Genomic DNA, 18,995 nt, shown 5'->3' on the forward strand with positions numbered 1-18,995 from the left:
TTATTGATAGTGCACCTTATAATCAGGTGCACCTTATAGTGCAAAAATACGGTACTCGTTTTAATGATTAATATCCAGCAAGAAAAACTCTATTTTGTATAAAAATGCTTATCTATCTTATTGATCTAGCAAAGCCAGGTCTTCTAGCACTGTGGTCTTCAGAGCAGCCAATAATCTACAGCTGACTAAATGTTGTGTAATCCTTCTCCAAACCCAGGCTAACCCCATACATTTCCTTGTGGTGTGATGTTTACACTCAGAGTGTAGTGTGTTCTCTGTAAGGATGCGTGTTTTAGCTATATTCATATGGCTAATTTCCATCTGTCACAACTTAAATGGCCAGATTACACATAACAACAGGTGAGTAGAGCTTCAGAGGCAGATTATCAGGCAGTAATTTATAATAACGCTTTATTTTTGCACTGTTTAATGTGATTAATCGTCCATTTTAGCATCTTAGAGATGTCAGGTGTAAATGATGTATTATTGAGCTGTATGAAAAAATCTCATGATATGAAATTATTTCATAATTATAAGTTGTCATAATAATGACCTGTGTTGTAATTACACAATGCAAAATATGTTATGACAAAATATGTAATTTAGAAATAAATATATTGTAAATTTGAGAGTTTTTAAAAATAAGTTTAATAATAAAAACGACCTATTGTGTTGTATGTATGACATACAACATCTTGTTATAACGATATATTACATCAGAATCATGTAATAATACAATAAAATATCCAGTTAAAATAAAATATTGTCATAAACAATTTTATAAGATCTCATAAGAAACCAGATACTTGAAAATTCCAAGATGTTGTGTGTCATAAATCTTATAATAATCTTATAATAATTTAATGTGTATTTCACAATTTCAACATAAGATCTTATAATATTGACATGCTTAAGAATTGTTTTTATATTGTACTTGTTTTGTACATGAGAATGCAGGTTTTGTTCTAATCTATAATTTAATTGCAGACGGTGGTGGAGGCCTCGGTATGTATCTAATGTCTTATTGGTCATATTGTGTTTTTTTAATGAAAAATTGTTGGAATTGGGCAAAATTTGTGGAAAATAACATGTTTTTTCTTCCTCGCCAGGTCTGATATGTAAGTAGACAAATGGTTTCTCAGGCAGGAAATGTTACAAATGAACATAAATGGCAAATAGAGAATATGTTTATAATAGAGTTTTATATATATTTATTAGAGAATAATATATTTATATTATTTATATTTTTGTTTTTAATGCAGACGCGATACCTTTGTACTGTAAGTAAGCTATTGTTTTCCTTAAAAAAATATTAAGTGATTCAGCAAAAGATGAATAGATATAAATGCATATTAGTGTTTCAGGAAGACTAAAAAAATAAAAGTGTGGTTTGATGTTTATTATGCTATGATACATATTATTATTATTATTATTATTATTATTATTAGTATTAGTAAGTCATTATTATTGTAATATATGTATGAAAGAACATTTTCTTGCTGTGATAATATGTAATGTATTCATCTGTAACGTTTGTTTGTATGTGTGTTATCTGTGTTTGCAGAACGGAGCCGGACTTTGACTTTTCACCAAAGTAAGAACACAGTTCTAATCAACACACAAACACACGTACCTTCAAAAAGTCTAGGGTTCATATAAAACGACAAAGCAGCATCATCTGTTCTGCACTGATCAGTTGATTTTAGATTAGATGATTTAGTTCATTCTACGTATAATTTAATTGGCAGGTGAATAAAATGGGTTTGCATTTAATATTTGTAGTAAAAATACATTGGAAATCCTCAGAACAATTCAATTCAATTTTATTTATATTATGCTTTTTACAACAGAAGTTGTCACAAAGCATCTTTACAGCGAAAACAGGTCCACGCCTCTTATGAGATGCCAATTATTGTGGTGACACAGTGGCAAGGAAACACTCCCTTACATTATAAGGAAGAAACCTTATGATACCAAGACTCAAAGAACATTACATAAAGAAATAAAATGCTAAAAATGAAACAGTATTACACATTGCCAACACTGAGTTTGCAGTTTGTTCTTACAGCCTACAACAAAGTGACCAGACATATATGTATGTATGTATATGATCTACAAGTGTTCCTAAGATAGCCTGGGGGTAATGACTACACACTGATGGCAAGTGTCTGGGGAAAAACTGGGGTGTCAAACCCAGTATGCAAAAGAGGCCAAGATAAAAAGAAGCAGCCAATGGCAACAGTCTAAACTTAGTTAATATAAGTTGATTTAACTAAAATTTAAATCTCTCAGTTTAAATGTATTTAAATGTGGCCATAAATGTTCACCTAACTCAAAATATTTGAGTATTGTTCAGAAATGTGGGTTAACAGTGTACTTTTCTCCATGCAGTGAACACTGTAATTAGTCTATGCTTTACACTTGAGGTTAGTTGTGTTATTTGTATAGAAAATGACGGCTATGTTCTCCTCCGCTGCAGGTTCAGCGTGGTGGCTCCAGCACAGCTGAGGGTGGGCAGTAAAGAGAACATCCTGGTGGAGGCGTTAAATGTGGCTCAGCCAATCACTGTCTCTTTCACAATATATGATTACCCAGGCAAATCTGTACTACTGTGGCAGGGGTTTGTCACCCTCAATGCAGAGAACAGCTACGGCAGCCTCAAAACCATAGAGGTAAGGCTACTGCCTAACTGTGATTTAGTACAGTTTAAGAAAAAGCTGAGGTTCAATTTCACTAGACAGACAACCAGGCCTGATTACTGCCGGACTTGTAGAATCAAGAAATCGCTTATATTGAACCTGTCTGACAACATGAAGCAGATGAAACATCTTAAAAAGCAACACATGCCGTGATCTGAAGAAATTTAGATAAACAGATGAAAAAAACAAAGTCATGTCACATCAGGTTACAAAGACATTTCTAATGGTTTAAGACTCCAGCGAACCACAATGAGAGCAATTATTTACAAATGGAGAAAACATGGAGAGTGAATTCTCCCTAGAGTGACTAACCTACCGTAACTCTAAAAGGGTATGGACAACTCATCCAGGAGGTCCCACCAATTCAGAACAACATCTAAAGAACTGCAGCTTTCATTTAACCCAGGTTTTTTGCCAGAAAACTTCTTGATGATCCCCAGGACTTTGGTGAAACTTTTATCTGGCATTTTAGAAAAAGAACATCATACTGAATGTAAAACATGGTAAAGAGAGTGTTATGGTCTGATGCTGCTTTGCTGCTTCAGGGCCTGGACAATGTGCTGTAATAGATGAAACCATACGTTTACCTCTCTACCAGTAAATTCTAAAGAAGAATGTCCAGCCATTAGTTTCTGACCTCAAGCTCAGGCGTATTAGGGTTTTGCAGCAGGACAATGATCCAAAGCACACAAACAAGTCCACCTCTGAATGGCTAATAAATAAAGGTATTTAAGTGGCCTATAGTCAAAGTCTGATTGAGACGCTGTGGCATGATCTTAAACCTGCTGTTTTTTCTCAAAACCCCTGAAAAAGTGGCTGAATTAAATCAATTCTGTCAAGAAACATGGAACGAAATTCCTCCACAGAGATGTGAAAGACTCGTTGCCAGTTATTGCAAACACTTGATTGCAGTTGTTTCCACTAAGGGTTATTGGCTTAGGGGCAAATACCTTTTCCCACACGGCCAGGTTAGTTTGGAACGATCTTTTCCCTTAATAAATTAAAAATAATAATTTAAAAACTGTTTTTTATAGTTACTCAGGTGTATCTTTGTCTATTATTAAAATGTATTTGTTAAACATATAAGTAAATAAAGCAAAAGACAAAAGAAACATGTAAATAGATCTATAAATACTTTTTCACAGCACTGTATATAGTCGTTTGTGGGCGTGTCACTATAAGTTACCAGAATATTGCCACCCTACAAATACATGTTGTGTTGTTTAGGCCTGTACTGGTAGAACCCTTAGGTTTGCTCATTATGAATATGAATAATTGAATCATTATCAATATATATATATATGTATATATATATATATATATATATATATATATATATATATATATATATATATATATATATATATATATATACATATATACATATATATATATTGATAATGATTCAATGATATATATATATATATACAGATTAGCTGTACATTCAGATTATTTTACTGTTTAGTTAAAGGACCAATAAGGATTACTTTCTGTAGGAACTCATGATTGGTCAGTGTGTATCATCAGCATATGTAGTATCTTGAGCTGCGATGTCATGTAGATGCATGTAATAAGTTGCTGATACTGTTCTTTGTCATGTAGATGCATGTAATAAGTTGCTGATAGTACAAAAAATAGTACAAAAAACAGCATCATTCTGTTTTAGAATATATATATATAAAACAGAATGATGCTGTTTTTTGTACTTTTATACAAAGAACAGTATCAGCAACTTATTACATGCATCTACATGACATCGCAGCTCAAGATACTACATATGCTGATGATATCTGATGATACACACTGACCAATTATGAGTTCCTACAGAAAGTAATCCTTATTGGTCCTTTAACTAAACAGTAAAATAATCTGAATGTACAGCTAATCTGTATATATATATATATATATATATATATATATATATATATATATATATATATATATATATATAAGATGTAAATGCTGTTAATTCTTATTTTTCACTTTAAAAACAGTACTGTTCTTTTTAATAGAGCAGTTTTTTTTTTATGTACTTTCTGGCAGTAGGGAAACCAGCAAATCACCGCATTTTTATACATGGTATGAAAAGCAGCTGCTCTTATATCATAACCATTAGTGATGAACAGTAATTCATTTTAACATATAGCTTGATGAATAAGTGCTGCTACCTTTTGATTTTTTTTATTTGTATTTTTTTTTTTTATCAGATTGATCCGATACTCCTTCGGCCAGAAGAGAAGGTGGAGAAGTACGTAGAGCTGGTCACGCAGTTTGGGACCTTTCACCGAAGGGAGCAGGTTCTTAAAGTGTCTTTTCTCTCTGGCTACATCTTCATCCAGACCGACAAACCCGTCTACAATCCTGGAGACACAGGTGATCTCTCCCACTGCACTCCTGATAATATGAACAGTTTGTAAAAAAATAACCAGTTGAGAACTCTATTTCATTTATCTTACACAAATAATGTGGCACAGTTTTGCAGAACCCGGTTTTGTTTTAATCAATAAAAAATATGAGCTACAGTTGTGAAAAAATTCAACCCTTAATAAAAATTTCTAGACATATAGAGCCCTATTTTAGCAGTCTGTTGCGAGTGATCTAATGCAAGTGTGTCTTGCAAAAACTACACCTTTGTGTGGCTTGAAAAACACAAAATGCATGTACTAATTCTTTTAATTAATCATAGGTATGTTTTGGGCATAACGCGAAATAAACCAATCAACGTGTCATTTGGTATTCCCTTAAAGCAGGGGTGTCCAAACTTTTTTTGTTGGGGGCCAGAAGGAGAAATATATTTGAAGTCACGGGCCACACTCTGTAATAAAACAAATAATGAAATATACCACTTTAAATAATACTTTTTTCCTGATTACTTTCATTTACACACCATTTTACTTGACTTACTATCTTTATCTTTGACAGTGTTGTATAAACTAAGATTTTTCAAATTGATGTTAAATTTCATGATGTCTCTTAATGTAAAACTCCTTAATTACGACAACTTTTAGACTAGAAATGCACACTCTCTCCGCTTTTAGACTCTTTGGCCCGTTTCTGACGCCTAGCTTTCAAGCGTTGAATCTCACATTATAAAAACCTGCTTAACAGTGGACCAACTTTCATTTTATTTCTAAAATACCTCCCGGGCAGCTCCAAAAAAGGAAACGGGCCGCAAATGGCCTGCGGGCCGTAGTTTGGACACTGCTGCCAAAGTCAGGTGCGCTCTGACTTTGGCAGATTGGTATTTTAACAGCGCAGAGCTTCTCCACTTCTCAGCAGAGGAAAGTGACCTTCTTGTTTACTCTGTGAAGATGCACGAGCAGGTTATTTACAGGAACAGAAATGTTTTTTTTGTTTTTTTTCTCTCTATTCTGTTTATTGTTGATGTAAACGTTAGGTTTGGACGCTGTGGCGTGTCCTTGTGTGTGTACTGACCAGGGACGTACTACATGCATTGAGTGCTCACGGCACATCTGCGTGAGATAGAAAGGGACGTCTGACTGGTTGACTGCTGTCTGGGTATAAATCAGTCAGGTCTTTTAGAGAAGTCTTTTTAAAGAAAATGTTAAACAATAGCCTGGACACATTACAAAAATATTACTATAGTACCTGACATGAATTTGATAATATATTGTAGTTTCCAATTTTGTTTTAATTGTTTTAAATACAGTTTTTAATTTTTAAATTGTTAGATTTTTGTGAGATTTGTGAAGCAGAAAAAACTCACACAAAATGCATGTACTAATTCTTTTAACTAATCATAGGTATGTTTTGGGCGTGACGTGAAATAAACCAGTCAACGTGTCATTTGGTATTCCCTTTAAGAGTCAGGTGCGTTCTGACTTTGGTAGATTGGTATTTTAACAGTGCAGAGCCTCTGCACTTCTCAGCAGAGGAAACTGACCTTCCTTGTTCACACTGTGAAGATGCACGAGCAGGTTATTTCAAGGAACAGAAATGATATTTTCTGTTTTTGGGCTCATTGTCTAAATTTGTGATTAGGGATCAAAGTGTGAATGCTCATGATAAATTTGTAATCAGTAATGCGTTACAGGCATTAATGCGTTAAGTGCAAATTAATTACGCCGCCAAGTTTGACCCCCAACTTCCGCCATAATATGCCCCGCCCCGAGAGAGGTGAACGTGATCTGGCCTTGATCCGACCCAGCTATCAAATATACTTTTATTAATAGCTAAACTGCTAATAAGGCGCAGTTTCATATGATATATCAGTCCGTTAATATACTGCTATGAGCAAACGCTGTCTCTGCTGCTTCATGTTGTTTACACACTAAGAGCACGGCATGTGCAGCATTCAGTGCTCACTCTGTTTACTACATCTGCACTGCATGTCCCATTAAAAACACTGTGTTTGAAAACACAGCAGCAAAGGCCAATTGTCCCACACATTCATCTGCTACTCAACTCATTTACCCCCTATCACAAGTGATGTCAGAATACAAGGAGGGTAAAGACTAGCACATGCCTCCTTTGATACATGTGAAGTCAACCACCGCCTTTTTTTGAACTGCTGCTGATGTAGCATTACTGAGTAGCATCACGGCGCCCTCGGAGAAAAGCGCAGCGACGCGGTTCTGATACATCAGCTCACAGACGCAGCCTTGTGCTGATCGACATTATCCTTGGAGTGATGTGTGGAAAGAGCTCCCACCCAGAGACAGCAAGTTTAATTGTGCTCTCTCGAGGCTCCAGCAGCCGATCGCAAGCTGCATGACCGGGATTCGAACCACCAATCTCCCGATCATAGTGGCAGCACTTTTTACACTACTAGACCTCTCGGCGCCCCTGGATTATATATATTTTTTCTTTTTTTTATTGATTGACACCATTACTAACCTGTCTTCTCCTTTGCAGTGCGATACCGAGCTTTTGTGTCTAACGTTGGATTTCAGGCGTTCAGTGGCACGATCAGCGTAGAAATTCAGGTAGGAAAGTTCCGCTTTATTAGCTTTTATTTTATTATTTTTTTTAGGAATTAAAAATACATATACTGATATAGTGCCATTGTCATCGCAGGACTAGCCTTGAGTGTGCAGCAGAATTGCATTCTTACACTTTGTCACTTAATTTCATTTATGTGAATGAAGCCTTTGTGAGCGTAGCTATGACTATTTTGGTCATTTCAGAATCCTGATGGCATTACAGTGCATGCTGAAGTCCAGAGCAGAGCACATGAAGGCATTTACTCAGACACCTATGCGCTCTCAGACATGGTCAAGTGTGTATAAACAATACATATTCATGTTATTTTTTTATTTGTTAAGCTTTGAAGTAACTTTACCCAGGGATATGTATTGTCTCATAGGGAAGGAAAGTGGAAGATTGTGGCAAAGTTTGACCACCGGAAAGAGAACACGTTCAGCACTGAATTTGAGGTTAAAAAATATGGTATGTATTTTAAAACTAGCTTACAGTCAAAAATATGTTGGTTTATTGGGTGTTTTGGAGAATTTTGGTGATGTATATTTTTTCTTTTACTAAGTAAACCAACAAATAATGCAACAAATAAATGTCAGTCCACATAATTTGGAAGCATTTATATTGGTGCCCTCCATGTGAAATTTGAGCACAGTGAGAGGCGTGAGAAGGCTAATCCTGTTCTCCCATATGGGTTTCAGTGCTTCCAGCATTCAATGTCACTCTTACACCATTGAAGCATCACTTGGATCTGGAAGACCAAGAGTTTGTGGTGAAGGTGTCTGCCAGGTCAGTCTCAACCAGTTTGACTTACATCTTATTTATGTGAAGCTTGTTTATTTCATTGTTTTTGTGGTGGAAAAAAAAATAGTGACAGAATAAAACACGAAATCCGAGTCTGGATCAAGTGAGTAGCGAATTATTTAATGGAGAAAAGACAGATTTGAACGCATGCTTGTAATGTATTCTCTGCTCCCCGCAGAGCCAAGTTCTCAACGTATTTGTACCCTCTCTATTCTCCCTCAGGCATATTGCCTTACATGGTAAAAGTCCATGTCCTCACATACCTCACCTGGCCAGTCCTGGCCGGTCCGGTACCTTCTAGAGCCTGGGGTGAGGGTGAAGCTTAACATTTTGTGACACGTAGCTTACAGAACCTGCCGCTCTGGTCAGTAACCTGTGCCACGTATGTTTCTAACCCCCCTACGGGCTGAGTTCGTGTGGTCACCTGCACTGTGCGCCACGTATGAACATTCCAATCCTTGTAAGTTGTCACGTATTGACTATGGAAATGGTTGAGAAATAAAATAATAGAATAGACAAAATGAAACAAAATGCTACACCCTCCTTATTGATACTGAATCACCTTAAACAAATACATTTCCATCACATTAGTAGGGTAGAGTAGCTAAATTCAAATAAAATGGGCCAGATAAGATTCTCTTCTTTGTTAAGATCGCCCGTCACTGCGTTTGTATGGACCAAGCCCATTTTTCCCTGAATTTTCTCAAGGTAGCTACTTTGCTTCTTTGTTTAGCTCTTTGCGGTAGAGAATCTTGCATTCGCATGGTCCATTTGTGTCTTGGTAAGCTTGTCCTGATTATGTTACGTAATTGCTCATTTCCTACAGACACAGAAAGCATGTTAGAAAACATGTAACTGAAATGAAGAGAGAAAGGCATATACAAATCGTATTTTAGTTTAGCAGGTATATCCTAGTGGTGGGTTATCTCAGCGTGCTAATGCTAAACTTTTTTCTTTTTCACTTCATATCTTTCAAGTGGTAAGCAGTCAGTCTGAGTCTGTGTGGATCTGTAGTCACTGATACCAAGCCTGAAAAATGGTGTGAAAACTTTATTTGCAGCATATTGTTGACACATAAGTTGACAAAAACAACATTTTAACATAATCTTGTATGTTTGCTGCAATATTCGCTTTGTTGGAATTTTGGTCAGCATGTCTTATTGAAATGATCTCCTGTGCACATGGATGTTGTGTGTTCTCAGGTATTTATATGGTGAACCAGTGGAAGGAGTTGCTTATGTGGTGTTTGGAGTGGAGCTGAATGGAAATAAAATAAGACTGCCCACCATGAAACAAGTGAAGGACGTAAGTGAAATCCTGAAAAAAAATAAAATAAGACAGTTTACTCATTTTTATTTGTGGGGACACATTGAAGACATCGCACCTCTTCTGTGACATGCAGAATTCTTCCAGGTATTGATTGCATCTCCCTGATGCCCCTTAAATCATAAGCAATATCCTGGCGATTGTACATGGGCATTGTATATCAGACTCACTTATACACTTTTTTTTTTTTTGTGAGGTGCTATGTGCTCTGTGGATGGGATTTTGAATCTTGATTGGTCTGTCTGTGATATTTTATCAGTTTGGTTTGTTTATATTTAATTCATTGATTCTTGTGTCCAGCTGAATGAAGGTAGTGCCACCCTGACTATGGAGGAGCTTCAGAGGGCTTACCCCAACATCCAGGGGTTAGTGGGCTCTTCCATTTATGTCAAAGCTTCCGTCCTGACCAGCTCAGGTATGGGGATATTCTCTTCATTGCATGCTTTAGTACTGCAAAGGTTTCTGTAATTGTGATTGTAGTCAAAGTTTCAAAATATTGCAATGCAGCAGTTCCTCAAGGGCTTTATATTTAACCTCCCTTGTTTTGTTTGTCTACTCCAACCTTGCAGAGCAAGGTGTCTGTTAGTAATGCAGCTCTAACCCTGCTGAAGCTGGCTGTTAGCATTGCAGTTAACTTCCAACCTCCAATACTGTCTCTAGTAGCATTGTGGCTCCAACCCTGCTGAGGCCAGCTGTTAGCATAGAGGCTACTCAGGTCCAACTCTGCTAAGCCCAGCTGTTGGCATTGAGACCATCCTGTTTCGAACTTTCAAACTGTGAATTGTGTCAACAAATAGCTAGATGAGAAAGAAGTAAGCTCTGAGCTAACATACTACTAGAAACCCCATCGCTAACCGTTTCTTCTGAAAGATGTGTTTTTATTTAGCATTTCTAATGTGTCTAATGTTGGGATGCTGTCATTCGCAGGAAGCGACTTGGTGGAGGCTGAGAAGTCGGGCATTAAAATCGTCTTAGCATCGTACGAGCTGTCCTTTAAAGGCACTCCAAGAATCTTTAAATCAGGCCTACCTTTCGACCTGACGGTAAGTCTGTGGCTCATCCAGTGGTTTATCTTGATAATTTCATTATTACAATCACATTGGCAGTAGAAATGTTTTGACATGACTGTTGTCCTCAGCTTAGGGTCAGTCACCATGATGGCTCTCCAGCTCCAAACGTTCCCGTCAAAATCAACTTACTGTCCGATCCAGTCACCGTACACAACGGCATCATCAAAACATCTTTAAGCATGCCTGTGTCCCTTTACCATCAGTTCATAACAGTAAGTTAGACACTTACACATGTGAAACTCATGGAACAGAAGTCTGAACAGGGATTCACTTGCTGGTTGACTTCCCAGGCGGAGACGGTAATGCCAGGTTTGAAGGACCAGCAGCAGGCGAAGGGCATTCTGCAGGTGGAGGCGTACGAGCCGCACCTCCCACATCGTGTCAATCTGCTCTACGTCTCAAAAGGCAATGCCGAAGTGAAGGTGGGAGAGGTCCTTAATATGAAGCTACACATCAAGACATTCTCTCAGAAGGAGCGCAACTTTATTCAGCATGTTTCTTACATTGTAAGTTTTTGGCCATTTAAGAGTCTGAATATTATATTTCTGTAAAGCACAAGCACAGCAAATTTGACAGTGTTGCATTATCTTTTACAAAGTTGAATTTAACACTTAACCCCACTGAGTACAGTGCTAAAATAACTCTGCCACAAGATTATAGTCCTATATTTTAGAGTTAATTCAACAACATATAGAGAATCGAATTTTTGTGTTAACAAATTTTACTCCACAGTGTTATTTAATTATTGTTTCTACTCTAGACAGTGTTCATTTTAATTTATTTTTGTATATTTCGTGTATGTTTTATCTATAGAATCATTTGTGATTCCCAAAACTATGCATAAGTATAACTTTAATGTTAGCTAAACCATAGGATAAATTACGTAACCATCAGGGGAAAACATCAAAGACTGCCATACAAGCAGTAAGTCCTCTCCGGTGGGGACTCTTATTTAACTTCCAACCCAATAACAAGATGGTGAATAACACTCCACCAGTGGAACCCCCACAACAAAATCATATTTATATCCACATTTAACACATGAACACACAAAACTGCCCCAAACATACAACCCCTTGGATTTGGTCAAGTGTGAAATCTGTTTTGAGCCCGAGAGCGGTCCAGAGTCCTGATCTCTGGTCTTGGGTTTGTTTTTTTTTTGACTCTGGTGTGGTTCCTCTGCAGATGTGGAAGCTATTCGCTTCTGGTGGCATGTGTGGGGTTGGGTAATTGGTTCATTTTCTAACATGTTTGCTTCCACTTATTAAGTTACTGCACATTCCGTCAGTATATACTAGGGGTGTGACGAGATACTAATCTCAGAAGACGAGACGAGACGAGACACGATACTGGGTTTACGAGACGAGACGAGACAAGATTTAAAAATAAAATTTTAGAGAAAACCTCAAAAATGAAACATTTTATGAAAAATCATATAACACAAACTTAACAGACTAGTTTCTCTCACACATTGATTCTATAAGAAGTAGAAATAAGATTAAGAATAAAAAAATAATAACTTATATAATACAACTTTTCTAGGTCTTATATAGTGCAAACAATTAGTGCAAACCACAACCAGTCATATTGAGACTATGGTTTGTGTTTATTTCTCCTAAATCTCTTGTAATTTAACTATGCATAACCATAACCAGTCATATTAAGACTATGCTTGAAGTGCAAACAGAGACAGAACATTTTTTTTAAATAGAGTACAGAGCTAAGAGATTAGTACAACTGCCTATGAAACAGTCATGTGTAGGATTTACTTACAGTATTTACTAGGGCTGTATTGTAATAAGCTGTAGGTACTGTAATAAGCTCAGCTTTGTGGAGTGAGTGCAGGTACTGACAGCATGGTGATTAATGCTCATTTTGCGCTGGCTTGCATGGATAATTTTTTTTCTCATACCATAACGGATGCTAGTTTGGAGTAGCTCCTGCACCCTAAAATGTCATGCTGTGTTTCTTTAAAATAAAAATAATAAGAAGGTGAAGCTTTTTTAAAAACAAAAAAAGCAATTTTCTACAAAAAGCATTAACATGCCAAAAATTTGGCACAATGCTCAAACTTGCTAGCTTGTGGTATTTTTCCTGTTATTTTCCTGATTTTTAGAAATAAAAGTAATTTAACTTAAACTTTACAGCTTTTGGAAATCAGCTAATCTTCAAGGCGCACTCAGTGAACATATATTTTCTGTTCAATTTTCATACAAAAGGCGTAAGTGAACAAACCTGTAATTCTTTAAAAAAAATCTTTTAAAGTGAAATAAGTACAGGCTGTTAATCTACATAAACTTCTGAAAACTGTTTATTTGGGTGAGTTAAGTGCTTCCATTTATTTACAGTAAGCTTAGATTTACAGATTTCCACTAAGGCTGGGTGCAGCAGCATTAGCACCGTATTTTAAAGCACACTGACGATTTTTCAGAGTTTTACCAGTATTTACCACATATAAGTAAGAATAAGCAGAAGTAGCTAGTATAGCGACTCCTTAGTTTCTCTTTCTGACCATCTTTCTTCGCTCTCTCTCTCTCTCTCTCTCTCTCCCCGTCTCTGTCTTCAGGTTGTAAATAAGGGGAAGATACTCCAAGCCGGTAAGGTGCTTGTCGCAGGTCAGGATGTGACTAATTTTCCTCTGTCCATCACCCCGGACCTTCTGCCCTCCTTCCGGCTCCTGGCATACTACGTGTTGCCATGGCAGCAGGGAGGAGAGGTTGTGACAGAGTCTGTGCTGGTGGAAGTTGAGAGACAGTGTGTGGGAAAAGTAAGTCTTTTTTTCTATTACAGTTTTACATGTATATTATGGGGTGAGGGGGGCAACCGCTCATCCAGGTGCCCTGGTGGTTAAAAAAAAAAAACACTAAAGTCCCCTCAGCACTAACAGTGATCTTTAATCCTGGTCCTGGCAGCCCCTTCCCAGCACGTTTTAGAGGTTTTCCCTGCTTTAACACATCAACTACATCTGTGAATTTGCTTAGTAATGAGCTGATTAGTTGGATGGAAAGTCTAAAACTTGTAAGGAAAAGCAGGCACCAGGACCCGTGCCCAGGTTGCATGAAACTCCATAAGTTTTTCCCAAAAGTATAAATCTTCTTTAAAGATTTTTCCCTTATCTAAGGGAATTACTTAATGTGTTGCATAAAATCCCTCAGATGTTTCACTTATGGTTTTCACTGCAGGTTTTACTGCAGTAAAGTTCCACTGTAACCATGACAACCAGCAGTAATAACTGTTCACTGAACACTGCTGTTTGAGAGCCACTGCTACTGTTTTAGTGATTTTGTTGCCAGATTAAGCGAAATAAGTATAAAAAAAATCACCCTAACTCACTCAGATGTTAATGTGCATGTATAAACGGTGGTGTTTTTCCTACTTTACATTTAATTTATTCCAGTTTCTGAACCGAATTGAACATATTTGTGGACCCTAACCCTAACCCCAGGAACTTTAAAACATAATGGAACATTTTAATACATTACCATTAATGCCATTTGTGTTTCCTATTGGTGAGGCCTACTGAATCTTGACAGCTAATCTTTTAGAGCCACAGACAGATTTTCGAGAATGTACCTTTATAAAATTACAAAGCATATAATAAGAGACATTGACACATGCAGGATGTTGTTTTATTCCAGGAAATGTTATGCAGTTGTCTTTATTTGAGATGTAAACATCAAATATTTTATAATTTTTGTCTATTGTGAGGAAGTTTTTTGTCTTAATTTTACTGAGAGGGCAATGTATTTTGAAAAGTACTCAATGTTTTTTTAGTTCATGTAAAATACCATTGTCTGTTTATTATTTGTATATATTTTTTATTTATTAGTAGTTACATTAGTATTAATATTTCCCTTTGTATTGCATTCAAAATGGCAATGTGCTGTATTAGGAACACCTGAGCTTTAATTTCTAGTTTATATTTCTGATGGGCAGGTTTAGACAGACTTTGGACAGATTAGGTTTTTTTTTTTTTGCTGGACCTGGCAACCCTGGCTGCAGCTCATGCAAACTTTGATGTCTGTTTTCTTTCTATTGCTCCAAATTCAACAGGAGGCACTACTGTATATGTGGGATTAAAATGCTAAGAATATGTTTAAATGTATAATGAGCTGATATACAGTGAGTATGGCTGTTGTCTTGTCTCTTATCTGGTGTGTTTACATTTTGGAGAACTGAAAGCAGGAAAGCAAACGATAATAGTGAAAAACACCTGATTCCAGAAACTTTACAAACTTAAACGTGAAATATTTTAAACCCTAAAAAGAAATTGCACCACAAAAAGGTTATGAACTCCTGGCCTAGCTGGGGCGACCAGCACTGAAATTTACATCTGCATTTAGTGTATTTAGCAGATGCCCTTATTCAGAGCGACTTACAAACGTGCTTTGTTGATTATTTCAAACATATCCACGGCTAATTTGTAGAGACTAGAATCAAGAGATACATCATGCTTTGATAATGTTTAGACACCTAGGAGAAAGTTGAGTTTAGAAACTCTTTGAAAAAATGAGTCTCCAGTTGGAGTTTCATTAGACCAGGGGTGTCCAAACTACGCCCGCGGGCCATTTGCGGCCCGTTTCCTTTTTCGGAGCGACCCGCAAGGTATTTTAGAAATAGAATGAAAGTTGGCCCGCTGTTAAGCAAGTTTTTATAAGAGGGTGCGCATTTCTAGTGCAGAAAAACGGGGCAAAAGGGTCTAAAAGCGGAGAGGGTGCACATTTCTAGCGCAGAAAAACAGGGCAAAAGAGTCTGAAAGCGGAGAGAGTGCGCATTTCTAGCGCAGAAAAACGCGGCAAAAGGGTCTAAAAGTTGCCGTAATTAAGGAGTTTAATATTAAAAGACATCATGAAATTAAACATCAATTTGAAAAATCTTAGTTTACACAACACTGTCAAAAATAAAGATAGTTAGTCAAGTAAAATGGTGTGTAAATGAAATAATCAGGAAAAAAACTATTATTTAAAGTGGTATATTTCATTATTTGTTTTATTACAGATTGTGGCCCGTGACTTCAAATATATTTCTCCTTCTGGCCCCCAACAAAAAAAGTTTGGACACCCCTGCTTTAGAGAGAAACAGTTGAATTCTCTGGATGTTATAAAGGAAAATTCTGCACAACCGAGTCACATTTGCAACATGGCTTGAGAATGATAACTGATCATCCATAACTATGACAAGACTTGGCACGCTGTTTCCAACTGTATTAAAAAAGAAGACTAATAAAGTAGGTGTAATTAAATGCATGTTTACTGCCTTTCCTGTATTAGCTAACAGTCGGACCTGCAAAGGGTCAGGATTCAGACACGTACTCGCCAGGAGACAGTTTTCGCTTCCAGATCAGAGGACATCCAGGGGCGAAGGTTGGCCTGGTTGCTGTGGACAATGCCGTTTTCCTGCTGAGCAAGAGCCGCCTGACTCAGAGCAAGGTGATGAATTATGAATTGTGCGTTTTATTTATTTATCCAAGTTACTTAACCCTTGTGTGGTGTTCGTTTTCATTTTTCATCAAATGATACTAAAAAAATATTTTTTCTAACTGAAATTCATTGGCATTGGCTCATTTTTTGTGAAAAACATATATCAAAACACATTTTCGATAAACACACACTGTACACCCCCCCACCACCATTTATATTACATACAGTATGTTTGGCCAAGGGCTAATAAACATTGCTTCATTTGTAAATTTGAAACTAAACAAATTCATTTTCTTTTACATTTTATTAAATAACTAATAAAAAAAGAGTAGCACTTTTTGAAAGAAATGTAACATAAGAAAGGTAAAGGGCAAATATTAACCATGTAAGCTGTTTATAGTGCTTGCAATTTAGGTGAAGCAAGCATGTGTAAAGCATTTTAATGTAAAATTGCTTAATTTTGCTGAATTAAATACAAGTAACAAAGTAAACGAGTAACAAAAATATGAACACCACACAAGGGTTAAATCATACATACAGAGACAGCTCGGCTGACCTGTCTTCATCTTACACTGTCTCCTCTAGATCTGGGACACAGTGGGCCGCTCAGATATGGGCTGTACTTTGAGGGGAGTGAAGAATGGTATGCAGATGTTCGTAGAATCAGGACTAACTTTTGAGTCCAGCTACGGAGTAAAAACAGGCTCAGGTATTGTTACGTATGCACTGCCGCTGATGCCGTATGATGCTCAATATCACTGTGTGTATTTAGTGCTGTATGTTTTGTGAGGGTGAAATGTATGTGAGTATAATTTTTATTAACTTAATTTTTATTATAATAGATGCATCTTAACAAAGCGATTTGCAAAATAAACCTTTTAAACATTGACTTTTTGATCTTGGCAAAATCAATAGGCAGTGACAAAATTTATTTTGTAACAAACAGTACAATTTTATTTACAAAAGTTATTGTCATGACTATTTACATTGTAGATTCTCACTGAAGGTATCAAAACTATGAATGAACACATGTGGAGTTATATGACCTTAACAAAAAAAGGTAAAATATCAACAAAAAAAATATTTATATATATAAAATATATATAAATATACTCTAGTTTCTTCAAAATAGCCACTCTTTGCTCTGATTACTGCTTTACACACTCTTGGCTTTCTTCTCTCAATAAGCTTCAAGAGGTGGCCACCTGAAATGAAAAGTTTTCCAACAGTCTTGAAGGAAGGAGTTCCCAGAGGTGTTTATCAGCACTTGTTGCTCCTTTGCCTTCTGTGCTTCAGCTCACCCCAAACCATCTGGATTGGGTTCAGGTCTGGTGACTGTGGAGGTTCAGCTCATTTTTTATTAAGTACATAAAACTCCACATGTGTTCATTCATAGTTTTGATGCTTCAGTGAGAATCTACAATGTAAATAGTCATGAAAATAAACACAGAAAACGCATTGAAAAAGAGAAGGTGTGTCCAAACTTTTGGCCTGTACTGTAGGTGAGTAACATAATTAATTAAATGATTCCACAGCACTTCCGAGTCGTTTAGAGTCTAGTTTTAAAACTACTCGGTTGAGTACACAATTCTACACAGCAAATCAGATCAGACTATCCTTCTAGTAGCTGGTTTCAGATGCTTGAAGCTGGTATTTAATGACATCTTGTTGGAAACATACTAAACACTTAATCAGCTCTTGACCAGAACAGCATATGTTGTGTTTGGTTTTGACTAGAGATGCATGAGTATAAATACTGCTCATTGTTCGTAATCATAATCGTACGGGAGATAGGGCATGAGTGAGAGAATGATAGAGAAAAAGAACGCAATAAGGCGAGTGAATTGGAGAAACACAGTGGTCTTTAACCCCAGCGAACTGTCAAGTCAAGTCAAGTCAAGTAGTTTTATTGTCAATACTGCATATGTACAGGACATACAGAGAACTGAAATTACATTACTCTCCTTCCCAATTTTACAGCAAGTACAGATAATATATATAGTAAAAGAGAATGGGAGACACTATGGGTACAATACAGTCAGGACACAAATAGACATACACGAGACAAAAACAAGGTGCAGTAGTGTGGGGGAGAAATAGATATATAAATATAAGTAAAAAAAAGAAATAGATATGCAATATAAAAGAGTGTGAGACACTATATGTACAATACAACAAGAAACAATAAACATACGTAAGACGGAAGACAATAGTGCAATATTGATGGTGATTGAAATGGAATGACAGTATAAATAGTATATATCAGTAGTGCAAATATGCTATATAGCTTAAGGCTGGTAAAGTGAATGAGTGCGTAAAGTTCTTAAAGTTCACAGTTTTTGTCCTTAGTTTGATTCATGAAGCATTCTCTCCAGCCACTGTTAGTCCACTTTAACATCAACTTTGCAATATGAAAGAATGTTTCAAGACAGCTTTGTTTATTTTAAATTAAAATTAAACTTCCAAAAACACTGTGTTCTTGAATAAAGCTGTCCTGAAATGTCCTCTTTCAAAATGAAAAACTTTACCATTTTTTGAAGCTGAATAATCTGCAATTATAGTATTTTTGGAGGATTTTAGGAATCTGATATTGAGTTTTTTTCCCCCATTAGTGGATCGTTGCTCTGCTAATCAGAGGAAGAAGCGCTCTGCAGCCCGGATGAATCTCCGAGCCCAGCTGGGTAAGTTCTAGCTACAACTTGCTCAGACTTCAGAGCAGATGCACTTTTATCTATCAA

General features: G+C 36.6%; 1 protein-coding gene across 1 annotated transcript in view; it reads left to right on the forward strand.

Annotated features, from left to right (window-relative positions):
- The first annotated feature begins 1,268 nt into the window (after positions 1–1,268).
- c3b.1 (complement component c3b, tandem duplicate 1) overlaps positions 1,269–18,995 on the forward strand; it is a 51,018-nt gene continuing 33,291 nt past the window's right edge. The window contains exons 1-17 of the mRNA XM_049471098.1: positions 1,269–1,280; positions 1,565–1,594; positions 2,480–2,672; positions 4,907–5,072; positions 7,575–7,645; positions 7,847–7,938; positions 8,026–8,108; positions 8,339–8,426; positions 9,644–9,746; positions 10,068–10,182; positions 10,695–10,810; positions 10,906–11,049; positions 11,128–11,343; positions 13,404–13,604; positions 16,108–16,266; positions 16,843–16,966; positions 18,870–18,938. Of these exons, the coding sequence (XP_049327055.1) occupies positions 7,931–7,938; positions 8,026–8,108; positions 8,339–8,426; positions 9,644–9,746; positions 10,068–10,182; positions 10,695–10,810; positions 10,906–11,049; positions 11,128–11,343; positions 13,404–13,604; positions 16,108–16,266; positions 16,843–16,966; positions 18,870–18,938 (1,426 nt within the window). The 5' untranslated portion in view covers positions 1,269–1,280; positions 1,565–1,594; positions 2,480–2,672; ... (1 more) ...; positions 7,575–7,645; positions 7,847–7,930. The remainder of the gene's footprint in view (positions 1,281–1,564; positions 1,595–2,479; positions 2,673–4,906; positions 5,073–7,574; positions 7,646–7,846; positions 7,939–8,025; positions 8,109–8,338; positions 8,427–9,643; positions 9,747–10,067; positions 10,183–10,694; positions 10,811–10,905; positions 11,050–11,127; positions 11,344–13,403; positions 13,605–16,107; positions 16,267–16,842; positions 16,967–18,869; positions 18,939–18,995) is intronic.

Source organism: Astyanax mexicanus, chromosome 23 (genome assembly GCF_023375975.1).
Source record: "Astyanax mexicanus isolate ESR-SI-001 chromosome 23, AstMex3_surface, whole genome shotgun sequence".
Taxonomy (NCBI): Eukaryota; Metazoa; Chordata; class Actinopteri; order Characiformes; family Acestrorhamphidae; genus Astyanax; species Astyanax mexicanus.